Source organism: Drosophila nasuta, chromosome 3 (genome assembly GCF_023558535.2).
Source record: "Drosophila nasuta strain 15112-1781.00 chromosome 3, ASM2355853v1, whole genome shotgun sequence".
NCBI lineage: Eukaryota > Metazoa > Arthropoda > Insecta > Diptera > Drosophilidae > Drosophila > Drosophila nasuta.
The window spans coordinates 50,873,405-50,890,765 of record NC_083457.1 but is presented as its reverse complement, the minus strand read 5'-3'; the positions used below and the strand labels follow the sequence as shown (position 1 = coordinate 50,890,765).

At 38.5% G+C, this 17,361-nt stretch overlaps 1 protein-coding gene across 1 annotated transcript; it reads left to right on the top strand.

Moving 5' to 3' along the window:
* The first annotated feature begins 735 nt into the window (after positions 1–735).
* LOC132791318 (proton-associated sugar transporter A) lies at positions 736–6,254 on the top strand. The gene is made up of 4 exons (XM_060800187.1): positions 736–1,610; positions 4,162–5,552; positions 5,625–5,799; positions 5,870–6,254. The coding sequence occupies exons 2-4, from the start codon at positions 4,186–4,188 to the stop codon at positions 6,089–6,091; spliced, it is 1,764 nt and encodes a 587-aa protein (XP_060656170.1). The 5' UTR covers positions 736–1,610; positions 4,162–4,185; the 3' UTR covers positions 6,092–6,254.
* The last annotated feature ends 11,107 nt before the right edge of the window (positions 6,255–17,361 follow it).

The following is a 17,361-nucleotide window of genomic DNA, read 5'->3' as shown; positions in this document are numbered from 1 at the left end:
TTATAAAATATTTTTAATAAATTTAAATTTATAAATACAAAAAAAAAAATATATTTGAATAAGTTTTAAAATAATCTTAAAATTTGTGTACAAGTTTTCGTTGCTAAGTTTACAATAAAGAAAATTTGTTAAATTTGTAATAAATTTAAATAGAAAAGTACAAACAATAATAAATTTTAATAAAATAAAGATGAATTTTTAAAATAGTTCGAGTAATATTATTTCCATTATGTAATTCTTTAAGGTTAAGGCAGATCCAATACTTTCCATAATTCTCTACAATCTCTTCGCTTAGCATACCCCATTGACACCATTTATGTTTAGAGGGTATTCAAATGAAAATTAAGTAAAAGAAATCCAACAAAAACGCAGCAACAGAAGCGGGACAGCACAACAAAACACAACACAACACAGCATACATATAGAGTGGAAAGAAAGCCACCCTGTCGATAAAGCGACGAGGGCGCTGATCGGACAGCAGCGAGCGAAACGAGAAGCGATAATCGCAGAGAGCGAGACGAAGAGAGAGCAATAGAGAGAGAAAAGAGTTTGAGAGAATTGGCTATTAATACACTCAGCAAAATAGCAAAGATTAGCCCACAAAATTTCGCTCTCCCAATAGAATTCGATAATGCTTCTGGACCTCCGCTTTCTCTCAGTGTGAACTGCGAAAATGAGAGTGCGTATGTTGCATGCTGTGTATAAATACGTGCGTCTAGCAGAAGGCGCCTCAGTCTTAGAGTCGGAAGGCACAGTGATCACCATCAAGAGCAGAAGTTCGTTGGATTTATTTAATTTTTGACAAGTTTAACAGGAAGCCAAAAATAGCGACAATACACGAGAAAAAAAAAAAAAAACAATCACATGAGGCAAAACATTGTGCAGAAAATAGAAAATATTGAAAAGTTTTTGTTGTGAAACGCGTCGCGTCTGTTAATTGTTGGCTGCGTATTCATTTTTTCTCCGATTTACGCAAATTGTCAAACGCAAAAGCAATTTTCATGTCTTGCCAAAAATTTCCCAGCGTCCAGGCCAACGGAGTAAACAGTTGTCGTTGCGTTCGACTCGTGGCAATGTCAACACTCTAACACAACTCAAACAATAAATCTAGCAAATCTATTAAAAAATAATATTATAACAAAAGAAAAAAGAAACAAATCTATTTTAAAGTATATCGAATCGATTGTAGTGAAAAAAAAACTAACTTAGAAGGGAAAAACGAGAAAGAAGTATATAAAAACGAGAACATTTGTTATCATTGTACCTTCAATTGCATGGGTAAAGTTATGAGAGTGAATTCACTGCCGCCGCCCACCCAAAAGTGCCACGCCCACGCTCGTTCCAAGGAACAACAACAGAAACAATTGAAGTTTAAGAAAATCGAAATCTATTTTATGTTTAACAATTTGTGCAAGAGAAAAACTTTAACGGATTACAATTTATTGACACTAAAACATAAATCGGAAAGTGAGTAAAACACAAAAAAATAATCAGTGCACGATTAACAAATAAATCCAAAGAATCAGTAAAATAAATTAATAAATATATCGCATAAAAAGAACTGAATAAAAGAGCGTGGGTGAAATTGTGAGAAATTTCATAGATTGAAGGTGAGTCAAACACATTAAACTAAATTATCTTCAAGACGATAATTATGATGTAAGTTTGCATCCTGTCGAAGTTAACAATTGAGTAATTAAGTCTCATGCCCATAAAATTTATCACGTTCATGCATATTTAAAAAGTTCTCAAATGAGCATCTTAATTATAGCACAAAAGCGAATCACGAAATCAAGTGGATTATTAAATTAAATACGTGTGAAACAATATGCCAATTTTAATTTCAATTAAAATAGAGAAAATCCAAAAAGTTATGACGTTTATTACAGCAAAAAAATTCTATCTCAAAACCCGATAATATAGCAATCAAATCGATAAACTATCTTGAAACACACACACATACACAATTTATGACGTTTATTACAGCATAAAAATTCTATCTCAAAGCTTTATAATATGTACTATATAACAATCGAAACTATAAACTATCTGGAAGCACACACACTATTTATGACGTTTATTCAGCATAAAAATTCTATCTCAAAATTCGATAATATAACAATCGAATCAATAAACTGTCTGGAAACACACACACACATACACTTCCCCCTTGGCTGTTGCTAATTAGTGTTTCTCGTGTCGAATCACTTTATTAGCATATTAAACAATTTGTTCGTTTTTTGCATAAACAAATTATTGACCTAGTCAGCAAAACAGTTAAATTCACGTTTATGCATATGCAAGCATATGGAAGGGCAAGGGCAAGGGCTCCATTCCGCACATATTTCGACACAATTCTTTGATCTACAATTGCGAGTACACTCACTCTTGCACTCACACTCACACTCACTCTCGCACACTCACACTCATATTCTAGTTCAGATGTCGCGAGAAAGCCACCCGCATCAGTTGAATTAGTGTAAAGTGTCAGGCAACAATGGGAATGAGAGGTCGTTGAGAGCATATAAATTAGTTGTTTTCTTCGTTATACATTTTTTGTATTACTAATGTATAAAATAAATTTTATTGCTATTGTTGTTGTTGTTGTTGTTGTTGTTGTTGCTCTAGCTCTGTCTCTGTGGCTCTGTCCAAGATTTGAACTCGATGTGAGACACAGACACAGTTTTCAGTTGTGGCCCGAACACGCAACGGTCAACTTATATCGTTTAGCAGATCAGCCAAAAAAAAAAGAAAAAAAAAATTAAGACTCGCCGCGGCAGCTTTTAATCAATTTGTTAATCAATTGCAATCGAAAGATGTTTCGTTTTATTAAGTTGAAACAGTCGAGTACGTAGTTGGAATGAAATCATAATAAAATAAGTGAAAAAAGAAAAAGAGATTATAAAGTGACATATTGTTGAAAAGTGAGTCATTGTCGTTTCAATGATTTACCTTATGTTTGCCAAAGAAACACATCTTTAACTATTGGATACTTCCATATCGGTGTTGAAAAGAAATCAAACAGAAATATATCTAGCCAACTTGTGTAAGAATAAATATTTGATGCAAAATAGGTTTGCTCAGTATTAAGCAACAAAAGTATTTTCAATGCAATAGCAATAATATTTTGTTTTTCCTTTTTTTTGTTCTATATATTTGTCTGAGCATTTATTACAATCAATTGTCGCAGCAATTGTTTGTTTCGGTTTCATTTCGAGTTCGGGTTCAGATTCAAATTTCTTACAATGAAACAAAGGAGCTGTCGATAAGCACACGGTCTCGGTTTCAGTTTCAGTTTCAGTTTCAATTTGCATTTGCATTTCGCATTTGAATCAATGATTCCAATGTTTGTGTAGATAATTTGTACGCTGCTCTGGGGCAAAAAGTGAGTGAAGACGTTCGTTGTAATTGAATCGAATGGAAGCAGAGCGCGAAGATGGCACATTTCAATTAATCGCCGATCAAAAGTAGTTGCTTCACATACTGAATAGATTGAGTTCAATGTCTTTGCCTCAATAGTTTTATTTATCTTTTGCCAACGCAGCGCATTGCAGTTTTTATTTGCTTTCTTTAACTAGATTAATATTTATCTTTCTTATACCTGCAATCCATAGGGTAGAAGGGTATTATAAATTTGCGACTCCATATGTATGTAATAGGCAGAAAGAAACATCTTCGACCCTAAAAAGTATGTATATATATATTCTTGATCAGGATCAAAAAGCTTAAGCCTGTCTGTCTGTCCGTCCTTATTAAGAAATACTTTTGAATGGGAAAAATTAAGACTTTGATTGACAATCTGGTATATTTTGCACTATATGGTATTTTCTGAACATATCAGAATACCATAAACATTGCCTTTGGTATGTTTCAGTATTTTGGCGGTATATTAATAATATTTGGTCAACAGCTGAGACGATGAACATGGCTTCATCTGTCCGTCAGTCCGTATTAAGAAATACTTTTGAATGTTGAAAATGGGAACTTTGGTTGACAATCTGGTATATTTTACAATATATAGTATATTTTTAACAGATCAGTATACTAAAAACATTGGGATGTTTCGGTATTTTGGCGGTACATTAATTTGGTTTATATGCTGTGATTTAAAATGCAGAGCCGGTATCTCACAGTCTTTCTTACTTCTTTTTATCTTTCCAGCTGATTTAATAATTTGTGGGCAACATGGTGGGCGTAACCGCCGATTCATCACAGGCAGCTCAGCTGTCATCTGCCAAGAATCCCATGATCAAGTACATGCTGAAGCAGCGTGAGAATCATGCGAGGGATCAGGATGCGGACTATTCGCATGTGTTTCGTCGCAAGACACGTTTCGAGCTGTTTCGCCTCTCGGCCATCGCGATGGCCATCGAGTTTGCCTATGCGGCCGAGACGAGTTTTGTGTCGCCAATTCTGCTGCAGATTGGCATCGACCACAAGCACATGACCATGGCCTGGGGACTGTCGCCACTGATTGGTTTCTTTGTATCGCCGCTGCTGGGCAGCATCAGTGATCGCTGTAAACTGCGCTGGGGCCGACGACGTCCAATCATCTCGCTGCTCTCGCTGGGAATACTGTGTGGCCTTGTCCTCGTTCCCTACGGCAAAGATTTGGGCGTTTGGCTTGGTGATGTGGGCTACAACTATACGAGCCAAGAGCATGGCTTAGATACAACACCGAGTGTTGTACCGGAGGAGGAGGAGGGAGCATGGCCAGTGAATTTCAAATTTGCTGCAATTTTAACCATACTGGGCATGGTGCTATTGGACTTTGATGCGGACACCTGCCAGACACCTGCTCGCACCTATTTGCTGGACATGTGTGTGCCCGAGGAGCAACCGAAGGCGCTCACCATGTTTACACTATTCGCTGGCTTTGGTGGCACTATTGGTTACGCCATTGGCGGCATCGATTGGGAGACAACGCATATTGGCGCCTTTCTCGGTGGCAATATACCAACGGTGTTTAGTCTGGTGACAATTATATTTGTGGTCTGTTACTTGATTACGGTGACGACTTTCCGTGAGATTCCACTGCAGCTCATCGAAAACGATGAGTTGTTGCGCCCACTCTCCGAGGCAGCCATCAAGAAGGAGCTGAAGAAGAACAACAATGCAATTTATTACATACAGGAAATGCAAATAGCCGACGATCTGAAGGCAGCCAACAATGCCATGCAGAGCTATCAGAATAGCTACTTGCCTTCGATTACAGCCAAGTCGAAGCTACAGGATGTGGAAACGCAGTCGGAAGCCGAGCCGCCAGTTTCATTGAGCGCTTATCTCAAGAGCATCTTCATCATGCCGTATTCGATGCGTATGCTGGCGTTGACCAATCTCTTTTGCTGGATGGGACATGTCACCTATTGCCTGTACTTCACCGACTTTGTAGGCGAGGCAGTGTTCCATGGCAATCCCACGGCGCCACCGAACTCGCCGGCATTGTTGCTGTATGAGGAGGGCGTTCGCTTTGGTTGCTGGGGCATGTCCATCTATGCCTTCTCCTGTTCCATTTACTCGCTGTCTGTGACCAAGCTGATGAAGTGGTTTGGGTAAGCTTAAAGTTATACAATTATTATAAATAGAAGTATAATTATTTTATTAATAATTCGGTTTAATTTTAGCACCAAGGCAGTTTATATTAGCGGCATGATTTACTATGGCGTTGGCATGCTCATACTCGGTCTGTGGCCCACCAAGTGGGGTGTATTAGTTTTCAGCACTTCGGCTGGCATACTCTATGGCACACTGTTTACCATGCCATTTATTCTGGTGGCCAATTATCACGCTAAGAATTGTGTAAGTATTTTGAATACTTTTCTTATTTGTTTGATTTTTCAATCATTTATTTTCTCTTTCTGCTTTTCAGTTCAGCGTACGTAATGGCGAGACGGTGCCTTTGAAGCAGGCTCGTGGCCTGGGCACCGATGTTGCCATCATCAGCAGCATGGTCTTTATTGCCCAACTGATTGTCTCGGTCAGCGTTGGTCCTTTGGTTGCCTGGATGGAGACAACGTGCGCAATACTTTATGCGTCGACATTCTTGTCCTTCACCGCGGCCATTGCTGCCATGTTCGTACTGTATGTCTAAAAGTATTGAATTTATAACAGTTTAAATCGTAATTATGAATTTCGTTTAATTGCCAAAACAAAGCAGCGCTGCGTCGTTGATAAAATAATTGCCTACTTTTAGGCAGCTCTATATAAACGTTAATGTATTCAAATAAAATTATGTAGCATACTTTTAGGTGCGCGTTTTATTCGTAGACTCTCCAACGTCGAGTTGAGTGGCAAGACAACTGTGCTGCTCAGCAAGAAGAAGAAAGAAAGCGGATATTAATTTTTACGCACGTGCGTTGCATTTGAATGCAACTTTTAATTTCCTCAACACTTGCACTTCGTCACCCTACAATTATAAATTTAGCTAAGAGGTATGATTGAAGGTATAATATGGAGAATACTTTATTATCTATAGTTAGAGATATAAAAAGCATCTCACAAGCTGTTTGCAGGGTATCAACTACAAACGAATGTTGCCAATTTCCTCAGCTGAGCAGCAGCTGCGTCTTAAGTAAGTACGAAAGACACATTTCCGGCGTCTCTTGCATGATAAATTGCATTTAATAACTAAATTGCATTTATCGACTATAAAATGTGAAATTCGCAGCGCAATTAAAGCACAATCCAAAGCATTTAATTTGTTGCACGGCATTTGCGAGCACAATTAATAATCTTTATGCGCAATATTTCGAAATGTAATGCAATTGCGATGGCTACAAGATTCAGACATTAACTACAAATTGTCGCTCGTAAAAATACAACCAAAGTGCAGTTCGCAAAACAGGCGAATTGAAAATGCACTTTGCCATAAAGTGAGATAAATTTCAACTTGCAAGTTACAACTTGTGCGCGCTAGTATCACTCAAAAACTTTTTGACGATAACAACGTTCTCTCAAATGCGGCAATGCTGCGTATGCGTAATATAAGAAGGGCCCGATTGACACGCATCTGCATCTGCTACAGCTACAGCCGAAAACAGGGGAAGAAAACAAATTGAGTTTATCGGCGGCAACAAATCTAGAGGAAACACACAATCATTCATCATAAAAGGCCGACGCCGACTCCCCTGGCAACAATCTATCTCATGCGTTCCCCATCTCGTTCTCTCTCTCGCTTTCACCCCCAAAGATGCCTTGCAGGTCTCCATAGTTGGCGTTGAGTGAGCACTAAGAATATTTACATTTGTCTTAAGCTCATTCAAAATCCGAGAAAGCAATCGCTGTTCGCTGGCAAATCAACAAACAAATTTCATGTGTGTGTGTGTGTGTGTGACGCGTGTTCGCATGATAGAAAGTCAGCCAAAAGCCAATAAGCAAAAGTCGTCGCAAATCAACAAAGGTAAATTCATTTTAGATTCGATTTGAGTGCCCTAAAAAGGCGAAACATGTGCAACGTTTATCCTAGAAATAATCCAGCCAATACTCAAACTGAATCGTCAAGTTAAACGCTGTCAGTTTTATACTCGATGCGCGGTGTTCCCGATTTCGTCGCTGCTTCTTGCCAAAGTATGTGCATTAGCATTGTTTACCAGCGACCTTACTTGAAACTGTATACACGTAGGTAGCATCGGCAATAACAATAAAGCAATAATACCCCGACAATTGTGTCAGGATATTACGACCTTCGCTCTTTCTCTTGCTTTGGCTTTTACCTCGTCAACTCAACTGTTGCTGTTGCTGATGCTCTGCTTTTATTTTGTCATCTTCTCTAGCCGCGGTGCTTTAGTTATTCCGGTTTTTTATTGAAACACTGCTGCTGCAGTCACTTTACAATGTGCTAAAGTTTTAGGATTCTCCTTTAATTGATTGTTTTGCTTAGTGCAAAAGAAACTCTTCTGTTTTCATATTTAAATTTATAAATTGCATTTTATTTGACTTTAATTTGCAAGCAAAATAGTAGAAGAAAAATTCCTCTGCCTGTGGTGAATAAACTTGACACCTCAATCATAATTTATATGCAAATTATTTGCGAATAATTTTGTTTCCATTTTTTCTCGTCTGCATTTTTTTCTTACCATCTACTTTGAACCCTTTTAGTTGCTGCTTTACGCCCAAAGCGTGCGCCACATTTAATAAACATTTTCAGCTGCGGATGCGGTAAGTAAACAGCATTTTGGCGCTCCAAAAACTGAAACCCAATGCCTGAGAACTCTCTCACAGTCATGTCAAACAAGGCGACATGTGCAATAAAAGGGAAATAATATGCAAATGCAATTATAAGCTGACTACAATGTGAGAGAGTTTAAGAAGGATGTGCTGAACAATTTGTGAATTTTTATTTCGAATTTCGAACGGAACAATTTGTGAATTTTATTTCGAAATTCGAATTTGGATTAAGCAAAGGTATTGCCCGAAAATTTAAGATAGATCTGTGAATGAGTTCAACACGCTGCTGCTGCGATAAAAATTGTGCTCGGCAAAAGACTAATCAGAGCAACTTACATGAACCATAAATTAGAAGGCGACAGAACGACATCCGTTAAACATTTGCAGCCTTTGCGAGTGAGTGTGTGTGTGTGTGTGTGTGTGTCTGTGTGTGATGTGCAAGTTCTCTTCGTGTATGTGTGTATGTGTGTGTGGCCGGACGTGGCTGGCCAGGCTCTGTAGCCTGATGTAGCCTGATGCATGAAATGTAATAAATTTCGTTATCTATGCATTATTTATGTCGTAATTTGGTATTTTAGCCCAAAAACAGAAAAATGAAAAGCGTCGAGCTGCGCCCTGGCAGTCAGGCAGCCAGGCAGTGAGGCTCTCTGTCAGACTCTCTGCCCGGCAGGACAGAAGCATCCTCCAGTTCCAGAGACAGCGTCAAACGTCAGCCACCTCCTCCTACAAAAGTGGGCACAAAACGAGAATGGCGTCGGGTCAACGTTACACATTTTCACTAAATTTCTCTGTCTCTCTCTTTCTCTCTTGCTCCCAAAATGTGTGTCGTTCATGTGTGTGCGCGCAAGTGTATGAAGACGCATAAATTACACTTACAGCACTCTGCTCTTTGCTGTCTATAGACATGTGTGTGTGTCTGTGCAATATATATATATATATATATATATATATTTTAAATGAAATGTTCCTACACACCACTCCCTCCCCCTTAAAACAGTTCTGCCCACAAATTTGTCTGGCTCTTTGTGGCTAAGCATTGGTAAATTGGCCCCAACCGGTGCCACTCAGCGGTTGACGCAGCTCGTTGACAATGATGACGCACTTCAATCAACCTTTAATAACACCTAACGCACCACACACACACACTGAGACACGTAAATTCTAATGTATGGCCATGCTTTAAATATACTCTACTCAAAAATGACTATGAAACGACTCGGTAAATTTTACTTTGAAATTGGGAAATGCACTCTGCATATTTATTTAATGGAATTTTCAATATACTTTAGTTTATTGCGTTCGGAAAAAAAGTTTTGCTTGCTGCAGCAATCAAATGAGATTGTAATCAGGAACATTAAAAATGTTGCAGCTAGTTTCGCCTGACACATCTAATATTTGACAAACTTTATGATCCTCTTTTTTTTGGGTTTTTTTTTTGGGGTCCTTGTAAATGGGGCAACTTTCTGGCTGGTGTCGCAGTGAATGCACTTTACAGGATTTCCTTTTCAATTCGTCGTAGTCCGAGTATTTTTCAAAATGCATTTAACTCACTTTGTCATAGCCCGTAAATTTGAAATGTCATTGCAACTTTCAACTGTCGGCTGGCGCACAACCTTGTGGCTTTCATCTGACATGTTACACATGCAGAGACTGCAACTGCAACTGCGACAGAGAATGAGACAGAAATAGAGAAATAGATTGGGAATGCGACTGAGACTGAGACAGAGAAAGAGACAGCGACACTGACCGAGACAGGGGCACGTCCGAGTTCTCTAGTCCGATTTGTAGTCGAGCGAGTGTGTGAGTACTCCGCCTGTTGCTACAGATAGAAAAGCAAGTCAACTTTGCGTTGCAGCTGCCACAAGTACAATATATAATACATAAAAGAGACTGCTCCAAATCCATCACAAGCAAAAACGGACTGTGTCCAAAAGGAAAATGAAAATGACATTGGGACAATTCTGAATGAAAAAAAAACACACGAACTGAGAAGTCCGAAAGCCTGATAAATTAAAAACTTTAAAAATACGAAATATGTTTGCAGCACGCCCACTTTTTGCATACGTCCAGCAAATTGTGCCACATTGTGGTTTTAAAATCACTGAATGTAATTTAACAGTGCTGCAGGACAAATGCAAAGCTCAAAATTAAAAAGCGAATGCAAATGTATATCGTGCTTTGTATTATATATGTATATTTCGGTCTCTGTCTCTGGTCAAAACATTTTTTAACGACCGCTAACCGCATGAAGTTTATACTTTATACTTAAATACTTTATATATATCACCTAAAAAGTATTCTTAAATACGAATGTAATTATTTTTTTATCGAACCAGCGCATATACCCTTTTGCTCACACTATAACTACAGGGTAAAGATAGAGGACAGATTATAAAGCACCAGGCTATGAAGGCAATACGATATTTGGAAATTTATGCAATTTATCTACTACAAAACGAATGTTTTATATGTATTTTAGATACTACTCATCACATAGCGGTTTCACTCACACCATAAGTACAGGCTATAAAGAGAGCACAGATTATGAATATAATATTATCTCCGAAAATTTATATAGCATACACCGAAAAAAAGATATAAAATCAAAATTTTGTTCATAGTACTAAGAATTTCGGTCTGAAAAAGTGTGTCGACAACATACAAATTTTAAAGTTAGAAGTTGGTTTCAAGAACATTTGATATAAGACCCAAGTTCTTATTAATAAGTGGAACAAATCTTATAGTCTTTTAAATCAAACATTTTTATAAGATCAAAAAAATATTACTTTATATTTTTATATATTTATATTGTTTACTATTTATTTATAGAAGAAGTAAGTCTTATAGTCTGAATACCAAAAATCTTATAAATCAAAAAAATATTGCATTATATTTTTTTTTTTTTAGTATTTATTTATTATTTTGTTATTTAATTAGTGTTTCGGTTATTCAGTTGTATGTTCGATTTAGAGTTCAATAAAGAAGGGTTGCGACAGCTCGAATAACTGAACTATGGACGAAAACACTCAAAGCTAGATAAGAAGTTTAAAAGAATTTCGAGAGATTATAGAATATTGTATCCTACATCTAGTATTTTCATTTTGAGAATTTGACATTTTGTTAACCAATGTTCTTAGTTTTAAGAATTTATTCTTAAAGTGGTTTTATTTTAAGAACACAATTATGAAGACGAATGTTCTTATTTTTAAAAGCTGGTCTTTTTTTCAGTGTAGCTATTAAAAATTGCTCTTGCATTTAAACTTTACTTATTTTCTACCCATCACACATACCCTTTTGCTCACTTTACAACTACAGCATATTGAACAGAGCATAGATTATGAGCTTTCGGGTTATGCAGTCAATACCGATCATCGGTTTATTAACACACTACAAAGTGCTGGCTTCATTTATGGCACCTTTAAGCTTGTTGCAGTTGCCACATTCAATTTGTCTCTCGGCCAAAATGGCTATTTGCTATTGAATGCCTGTTCTCACCTGGCAAACGAAAAGTGACCGCAAGACCACAAATAAATTATTTCTTATCAAACTGAACCTGGCCACAAAAGTTTTTGTCTAGCAAACTGCAACGTTTTCTATCTGCAAAAATATTCTTTTTTCTGTTCTTTTTTTTTGGTTGTGGGTTTTTATCTTATTGTTTTCTGTCCTCTTGCCAGTCGATAATTTGTAGAAGACAGTAGTCGTAGTCGTAGTCGTAGTGTCGTCGTGCCGTAAATTGTCTTTGGCAGGCGAACAGACTGGCTGCAACAATATTTTTCTCGTTTTTTGGTTTTTTTGGGAATCGAGTCAGTGTCGGTTTTTTGGGGGTCAGTGCTGAGACTATGCCAAAACTTTTGCTCCAAGACAACACGCTGGGCACGACAGCCAAATCAACAAGCAATTGTTGCTGGTAGAACACGTTGCTGTTCTTGGCTCCTGTTCCCGCTCCCCCTCCTCCACACACACTCAGAAAACCAAGAGAATCCTCCCATCCGCTTTTTGCACAGTTGCGATAAAGATTTCAGCAACGCAGCCACGGTAAAAGTTTTTAATTTTATAAAAACACACGACAGGCATTTGAACCTCGACATAGACCAGAGGTCATGACAGACCAAAATACTGGCACATGCCGTGCCAAGAAAATAAACAAAAAGTCCCCAAAAAAATACAAAAAGCAACAGCATCTTTAATGAATGGACCATTGTGCAAAGAAACTTGGAAGTTATAATCGATATATTACTGCAAATCAGAGTGCTAATTTTATTGCTACGCGTTTCTTTTGGCAGATACAATTTTTCAGTCGAATATTTATTATCTATCATTATGTTTTTTTCTTGATTGTGGCAAAATTACGCTCGCATAGACACCACTGTAGACTTAGAGCACAGTAAATATAGACAGTGATGTTTAAGTAAGAGAGAGTAAGCTGCTTTGTCATATACTATTAAGCAGGTCAAACTCTCCCACACAGACACCACTGTGTACTTGTAGCAACGTAGACTCACATAGACACCACTGTAGACGTATACCACTCTTAATGCATACAGTAGTGCCTGAAAAGGAGATAGTAAACTGCTTTGTCAGCTCTGTCACTGTAAACACACAGCAGCGCATGCCCTACAAATTTTAGCATATTTCAGTAATATTCAAAGGGCTGTCCGACTTCTGACTATGTGAAAAACTTTAAGGACACTACTGTGTAAAGCTCTACTATTAATTTTGACTGTAGCGCAGCTTTCAATGGGACTTGTGTCCTCGCTAAAAGAAAAGCTTTATTTCTTACTGCAAAACTTTAGCTCACAACTGCTTCATCCTTAGCTTTCGTTGGGGCATATCCCATTTTTAAAGCTTTTTTACATTACTTGAACTAAGCCTACTAGAAGGGAATTTAAAGCTTTTGGGAAAAACTCATTCTTAGAGCATTTTTTAAATGAACTGACTGCGAATTTAGGCAAAAACTTGGCGTCGCATGGAATATGTGGAGAGAGGCAAGTTTAAGCGCTAATTGAAATTCGTTATTTATCAAGTTGCAAGTTGGCATCGATGGCGTGACGCTGTTGTTGTTCCTCCTTGTTCCTGTTGAGGTTGCAGTTGCACTTTGTAGTTGCCGCTGTCTGACAGTCGCTTATGCAGCATATTTCTCAGCAGAGTCTCTCCCACACCTATTCAGTGTATCCAATCTTGCTTAAAACCCCGCCCTTTTGCCTCAAAACGTTTCATTTATTTGCTGCCTGATTTTTGTTTTGCAAGTCGTGTGCTACAAAAAAAGGGGCAAGGGGACAAGGGGACAGGGGAAGATGCCATTTCTCGTGCTCAGAAACAAAGGAAAAACTGTAATGAAATTCGAAATTGCAACAGCAAGAGCGGGTTGACTGACGGAAGAAGGAGAAGGGGAAGGGGAAGGCACGAGTATGGTTGAACGCTTAGAAATATCATCTAAAATGTAAGCGACCGACAACAACGACAACAACAGCGACACACACACACACACACACACACACACACACGTCGCATGGGGGGGACGCATCTTCAAATGCAACCTTGATTTGGCAAAATGCAAACAATATTTGCGATTTTGTATAGCATGTGGAATATTCGAGAGATATTGAAAATGTTTGCCCATTAAAAATGGATAAAAAGGGTTTACAAATGGTTTAGCAAATGGCAACAGCAACGGGGAAAACACACTCGGCAAATATAAAGTAGAAATATGCTTAATGGAAATCAATAAGCAAAACGCATTTGCAAAATTGTCGGAATATTGTTCCAACATAATTAAAGTGGATTTTCCGCAAACATATAATCTTGATTTCCTGCATATTTCAAGGGAATCGAATTGAAAGGAATTCTAAAATACCAACCAACAACCAACGAGAAAAATAAATGAGTGAGAAGGGAAGCTGGGCGCACATCAACAAAATGTCATTTATTCTTCAACAATCATCATAATCATATACAAATTTCATACATCAGACATAACAATGCGGTGCAGAGGGAGGATTGAGCAAAAAAAAGCATTTAAATACGACTTCAGCAAATGAAAAATCTTTGACGCTTCAATTATGGTTCTATCTGGGTGACTTTGTCTGTCTCTGTATGTGTGTGTGTGTGCGTGTGTGCCTTTGTGTGTGGGTGTCTTTTTTTGTGCTGTGTGCGTTGTAGCGTGTGTCAACTGTCAACCTTTGTCAGTCGATTTGCTTGTGAAATGCTAATCCCGTTAGGGGGCGATGGCGATGGCAATGCTGCTGCTTCTGCTGCTCGCTCGTGGTTTAATCAATGAAAATCACAAATATACGTAACGGAAACAGGCCCATATGACTGCAAAATTCCATTTCCGTCTCCGAGACCTATGACATATTTATACAGCAGAGTTTTGCTTTAAAGCTGCCACGCTTTACATCAATTGCACTTAAGGGTCACATTTATTTTGCGACTTAATTACATTAAATGACACATTATCTAGCTTAACAGTAAGAAAAATAAACACAAGTACAACATTAATGTGTTTCACTTAACGTCCAACAAAAGAAATTTTTAAAAAAATTTTCTTATTTTATAATGACTGCAAAATTATATTTCTTTTTTCGAGTCCTACGATACATACAGCCAAATCTCGCATAACAACAGCTTTACCTTACTTCAATTACATTTAAGGGCAACACATTTCACTTAAGGGCCAATCTTGATGTCGATTTAATGCTATACAGCGATAACGTTATTTGGCAAACTAAAATACAAAAACACTAATATGCTAACAACATTTTACGCCCGTCTCCTTGACGTTTGATATAGTTCAATAGTCAAATCCTTTACGCTTAAGGGCAACACATTTTGTACTTCGAAAATACTGTAGGCTTATAAAAAAAAAAATTATTGTATGTTTCTTAAAGGCGAACCTATATGTTATATTATTGATATTAAGGGAAAACGTTCTTTTGCAAAGAAAAATACAAAAATGTTTATACGAGTAGAACATTTTAATTCCGCCTCTTACTCGTATGACATATTTACGCAGTCAAATCTCGCTTAACAGCGGCTTCGCTTTACGGCAGTTGCACTTAAGAGACGCATTGATTTTACTATTTAAATACAATAGCTGGCATTTTATAATACATAATATATAATAAATACAATAAAAAATTATTGTGTTTCGCTTAACGGCCAATTTTGTCGGTCTCAGCCGAGTTGTATAATTCGCCAAAAAGAAAATACGAAAAATTACCATCGCTGTACGCACGATCGCGTTGTGGCATCATTTCATATACATATGTATGTAGAGTGACTTTAACTGCTGCGTCCGTGTATTCCTTATAGTATAGTATGTTGTGAATGCGTGTATATGTGTATGTGGTTGTGTATATTCTTTATTCATTTCAACCACTTTTATGGTGTAAACACACACAGCACTAGCATATAGTATATGCATAACATGTAGCATACTTATGAGGGCCTCACCAGCTAATGGCAAGGCGACAGGCAGCAGCCTCATCATTTGCTCGTTTTATATTTCAACCTTACCTCCAGGTTCTCAGTGCTTTGGCTCTGGCTCTGGCTCTGACTCTGGCTGTGACTCGGGTCCCAGACCCGGTCCCGGACCCGGACTCGCTTGATAACTGTAGCTGTAGCTGTAGCTGATGCTGGGTCCATTATGCCAACACCCCTTTTTGGCATACTAAGCAGCAGCCGCATCATCATTAACACTCCAGCAGCAGAAGCAGCAGCAACAGCAACTACACACCTTTGTTGCTGTTGCTGTTGTAGTTGTTGCTGTTGCCGTTTGCTGTTGTTGTTGTTGCTCTCTGCGCGGTATAAATTAATAAAAATTTCATGTGCCAAATAATTACAATTAACATGAGTTCTTAATTAAGAGACTGCTGCTGCTGCTGTCGCTGCTTTTGCTGCTGCTGCTGCTGCTGTTGATGTCGTTGTTGCTGTTGTTGTTGCTTTTGCTGCTACAGTTGCTGTCGTCCTTGTTGCTGTTAATAGGCTCGTTCATTTGCCATCGCTGGCTGGCTGGCTCGTCGTCGTCCTGGTTTACCTTTAATGCAATACAACACACTCGGCTGCGCTCGGTGCGGTTCGTTAAGTCCCCTCGGCAGTTGCTGCCTCTCTCCCCTTATTGTTGTTGTTGCTGTTGTTGTTGTTGCCAACTGGTTTGTTACTGCTGCCTGCTTAATTTTCTGCCTGCCAGCTATTTGTTGTATTTTGTTGCCATCTTTTTTATTTTTGCAATTGAAGTGTCGATATTTTATGTGTTGTTCGTTTAATTAAAAATGCCAAAGGTTAACGCATTCCCCCAATCATCTCCCCTCCTTCACTCCACTCCACTCCTCGCCCCCTTCACTTCATTCAGTCGCTCACCGTTTATGAACTTTATTTATGTATTTCGAGCACATAACTTTGCAGCTTCGGTTATGTTTCTGTGGCTTTTAGTTAGCATTTTGTGTTGCACTTTTAAGCCGCTTAGGGAGAAAGTTTAATCAAAGCCAGCAACAAAAAAAACAAAAGTGCTGCACAGTGGAAATTGTTGCAGAATTCGGCTGCCAGAGCCAAAGTTCACATTTTAATCTCGAGCACCGCTCCACAGTGACAGTTGAATTGCTTATGCACAGCGGTCTCCCCACTTCACCAAATGATGTTTGCTGAAATTTATGAAACTTTGACACTGGTTTATTAATGCAAGTGGCAACCGGCAAATGACGAGCGATGAGAGGAAAGTGGAAAGTGGCGACTGCCCGGACAAGTTATACACGCTATGTAGAATGTGCGTTTTGCATAGGAAAAGAGTTGAGGATTAGTTGGAGAGTAGACAGCCAGAAATGAGTAAGGAAAGCGGAAGTTGCTGTCGCTCAACAGCAGCTTTCTACCCTTTAAATGAAGAGAAGCGACTGCAGCAGATTGTGTGCAAATGTGGTCAGCAAAAAGCAAATTTACCAGGTATATTTGAAAGGCAATCACACACTCGCAGTCATAAAACTGTCCAGTCTCGGACGCTGATGATGATAAAAGATCAGACAGCGTCCACACCTAGAAGAAGTGAACGACAGTCAGCGAGGCAGGGAAGCAGCTAGGCAGGCAGTGTAAGAAGATATTTAGCAGCAGAAATGTGAACACAAAATGCCAGAATGGGGCCAAACCCACTGACAGCAGCAGCTGGCCAGGAGATTGAATGGCAGGCAGAACAAAAAAAAATTAAGA

Bases quoted from the DNA above. Each gene is read 5' to 3' on its own strand.
- LOC132791318 (XM_060800187.1), top strand. From the start codon at position 4,186: ATGGTGGGCGTAACCGCCGATTCATCACAGGCAGCTCAGCTGTCATCT. The intron at 5,553-5,624 runs GTAAGCTTAAAG...GTTTAATTTTAG, and splicing joins AAGCTGATGAAGTGGTTTGG to CACCAAGGCAGTTTATATTA. The intron at 5,800-5,869 runs GTAAGTATTTTG...TCTGCTTTTCAG, and splicing joins ATTATCACGCTAAGAATTGT to TTCAGCGTACGTAATGGCGA.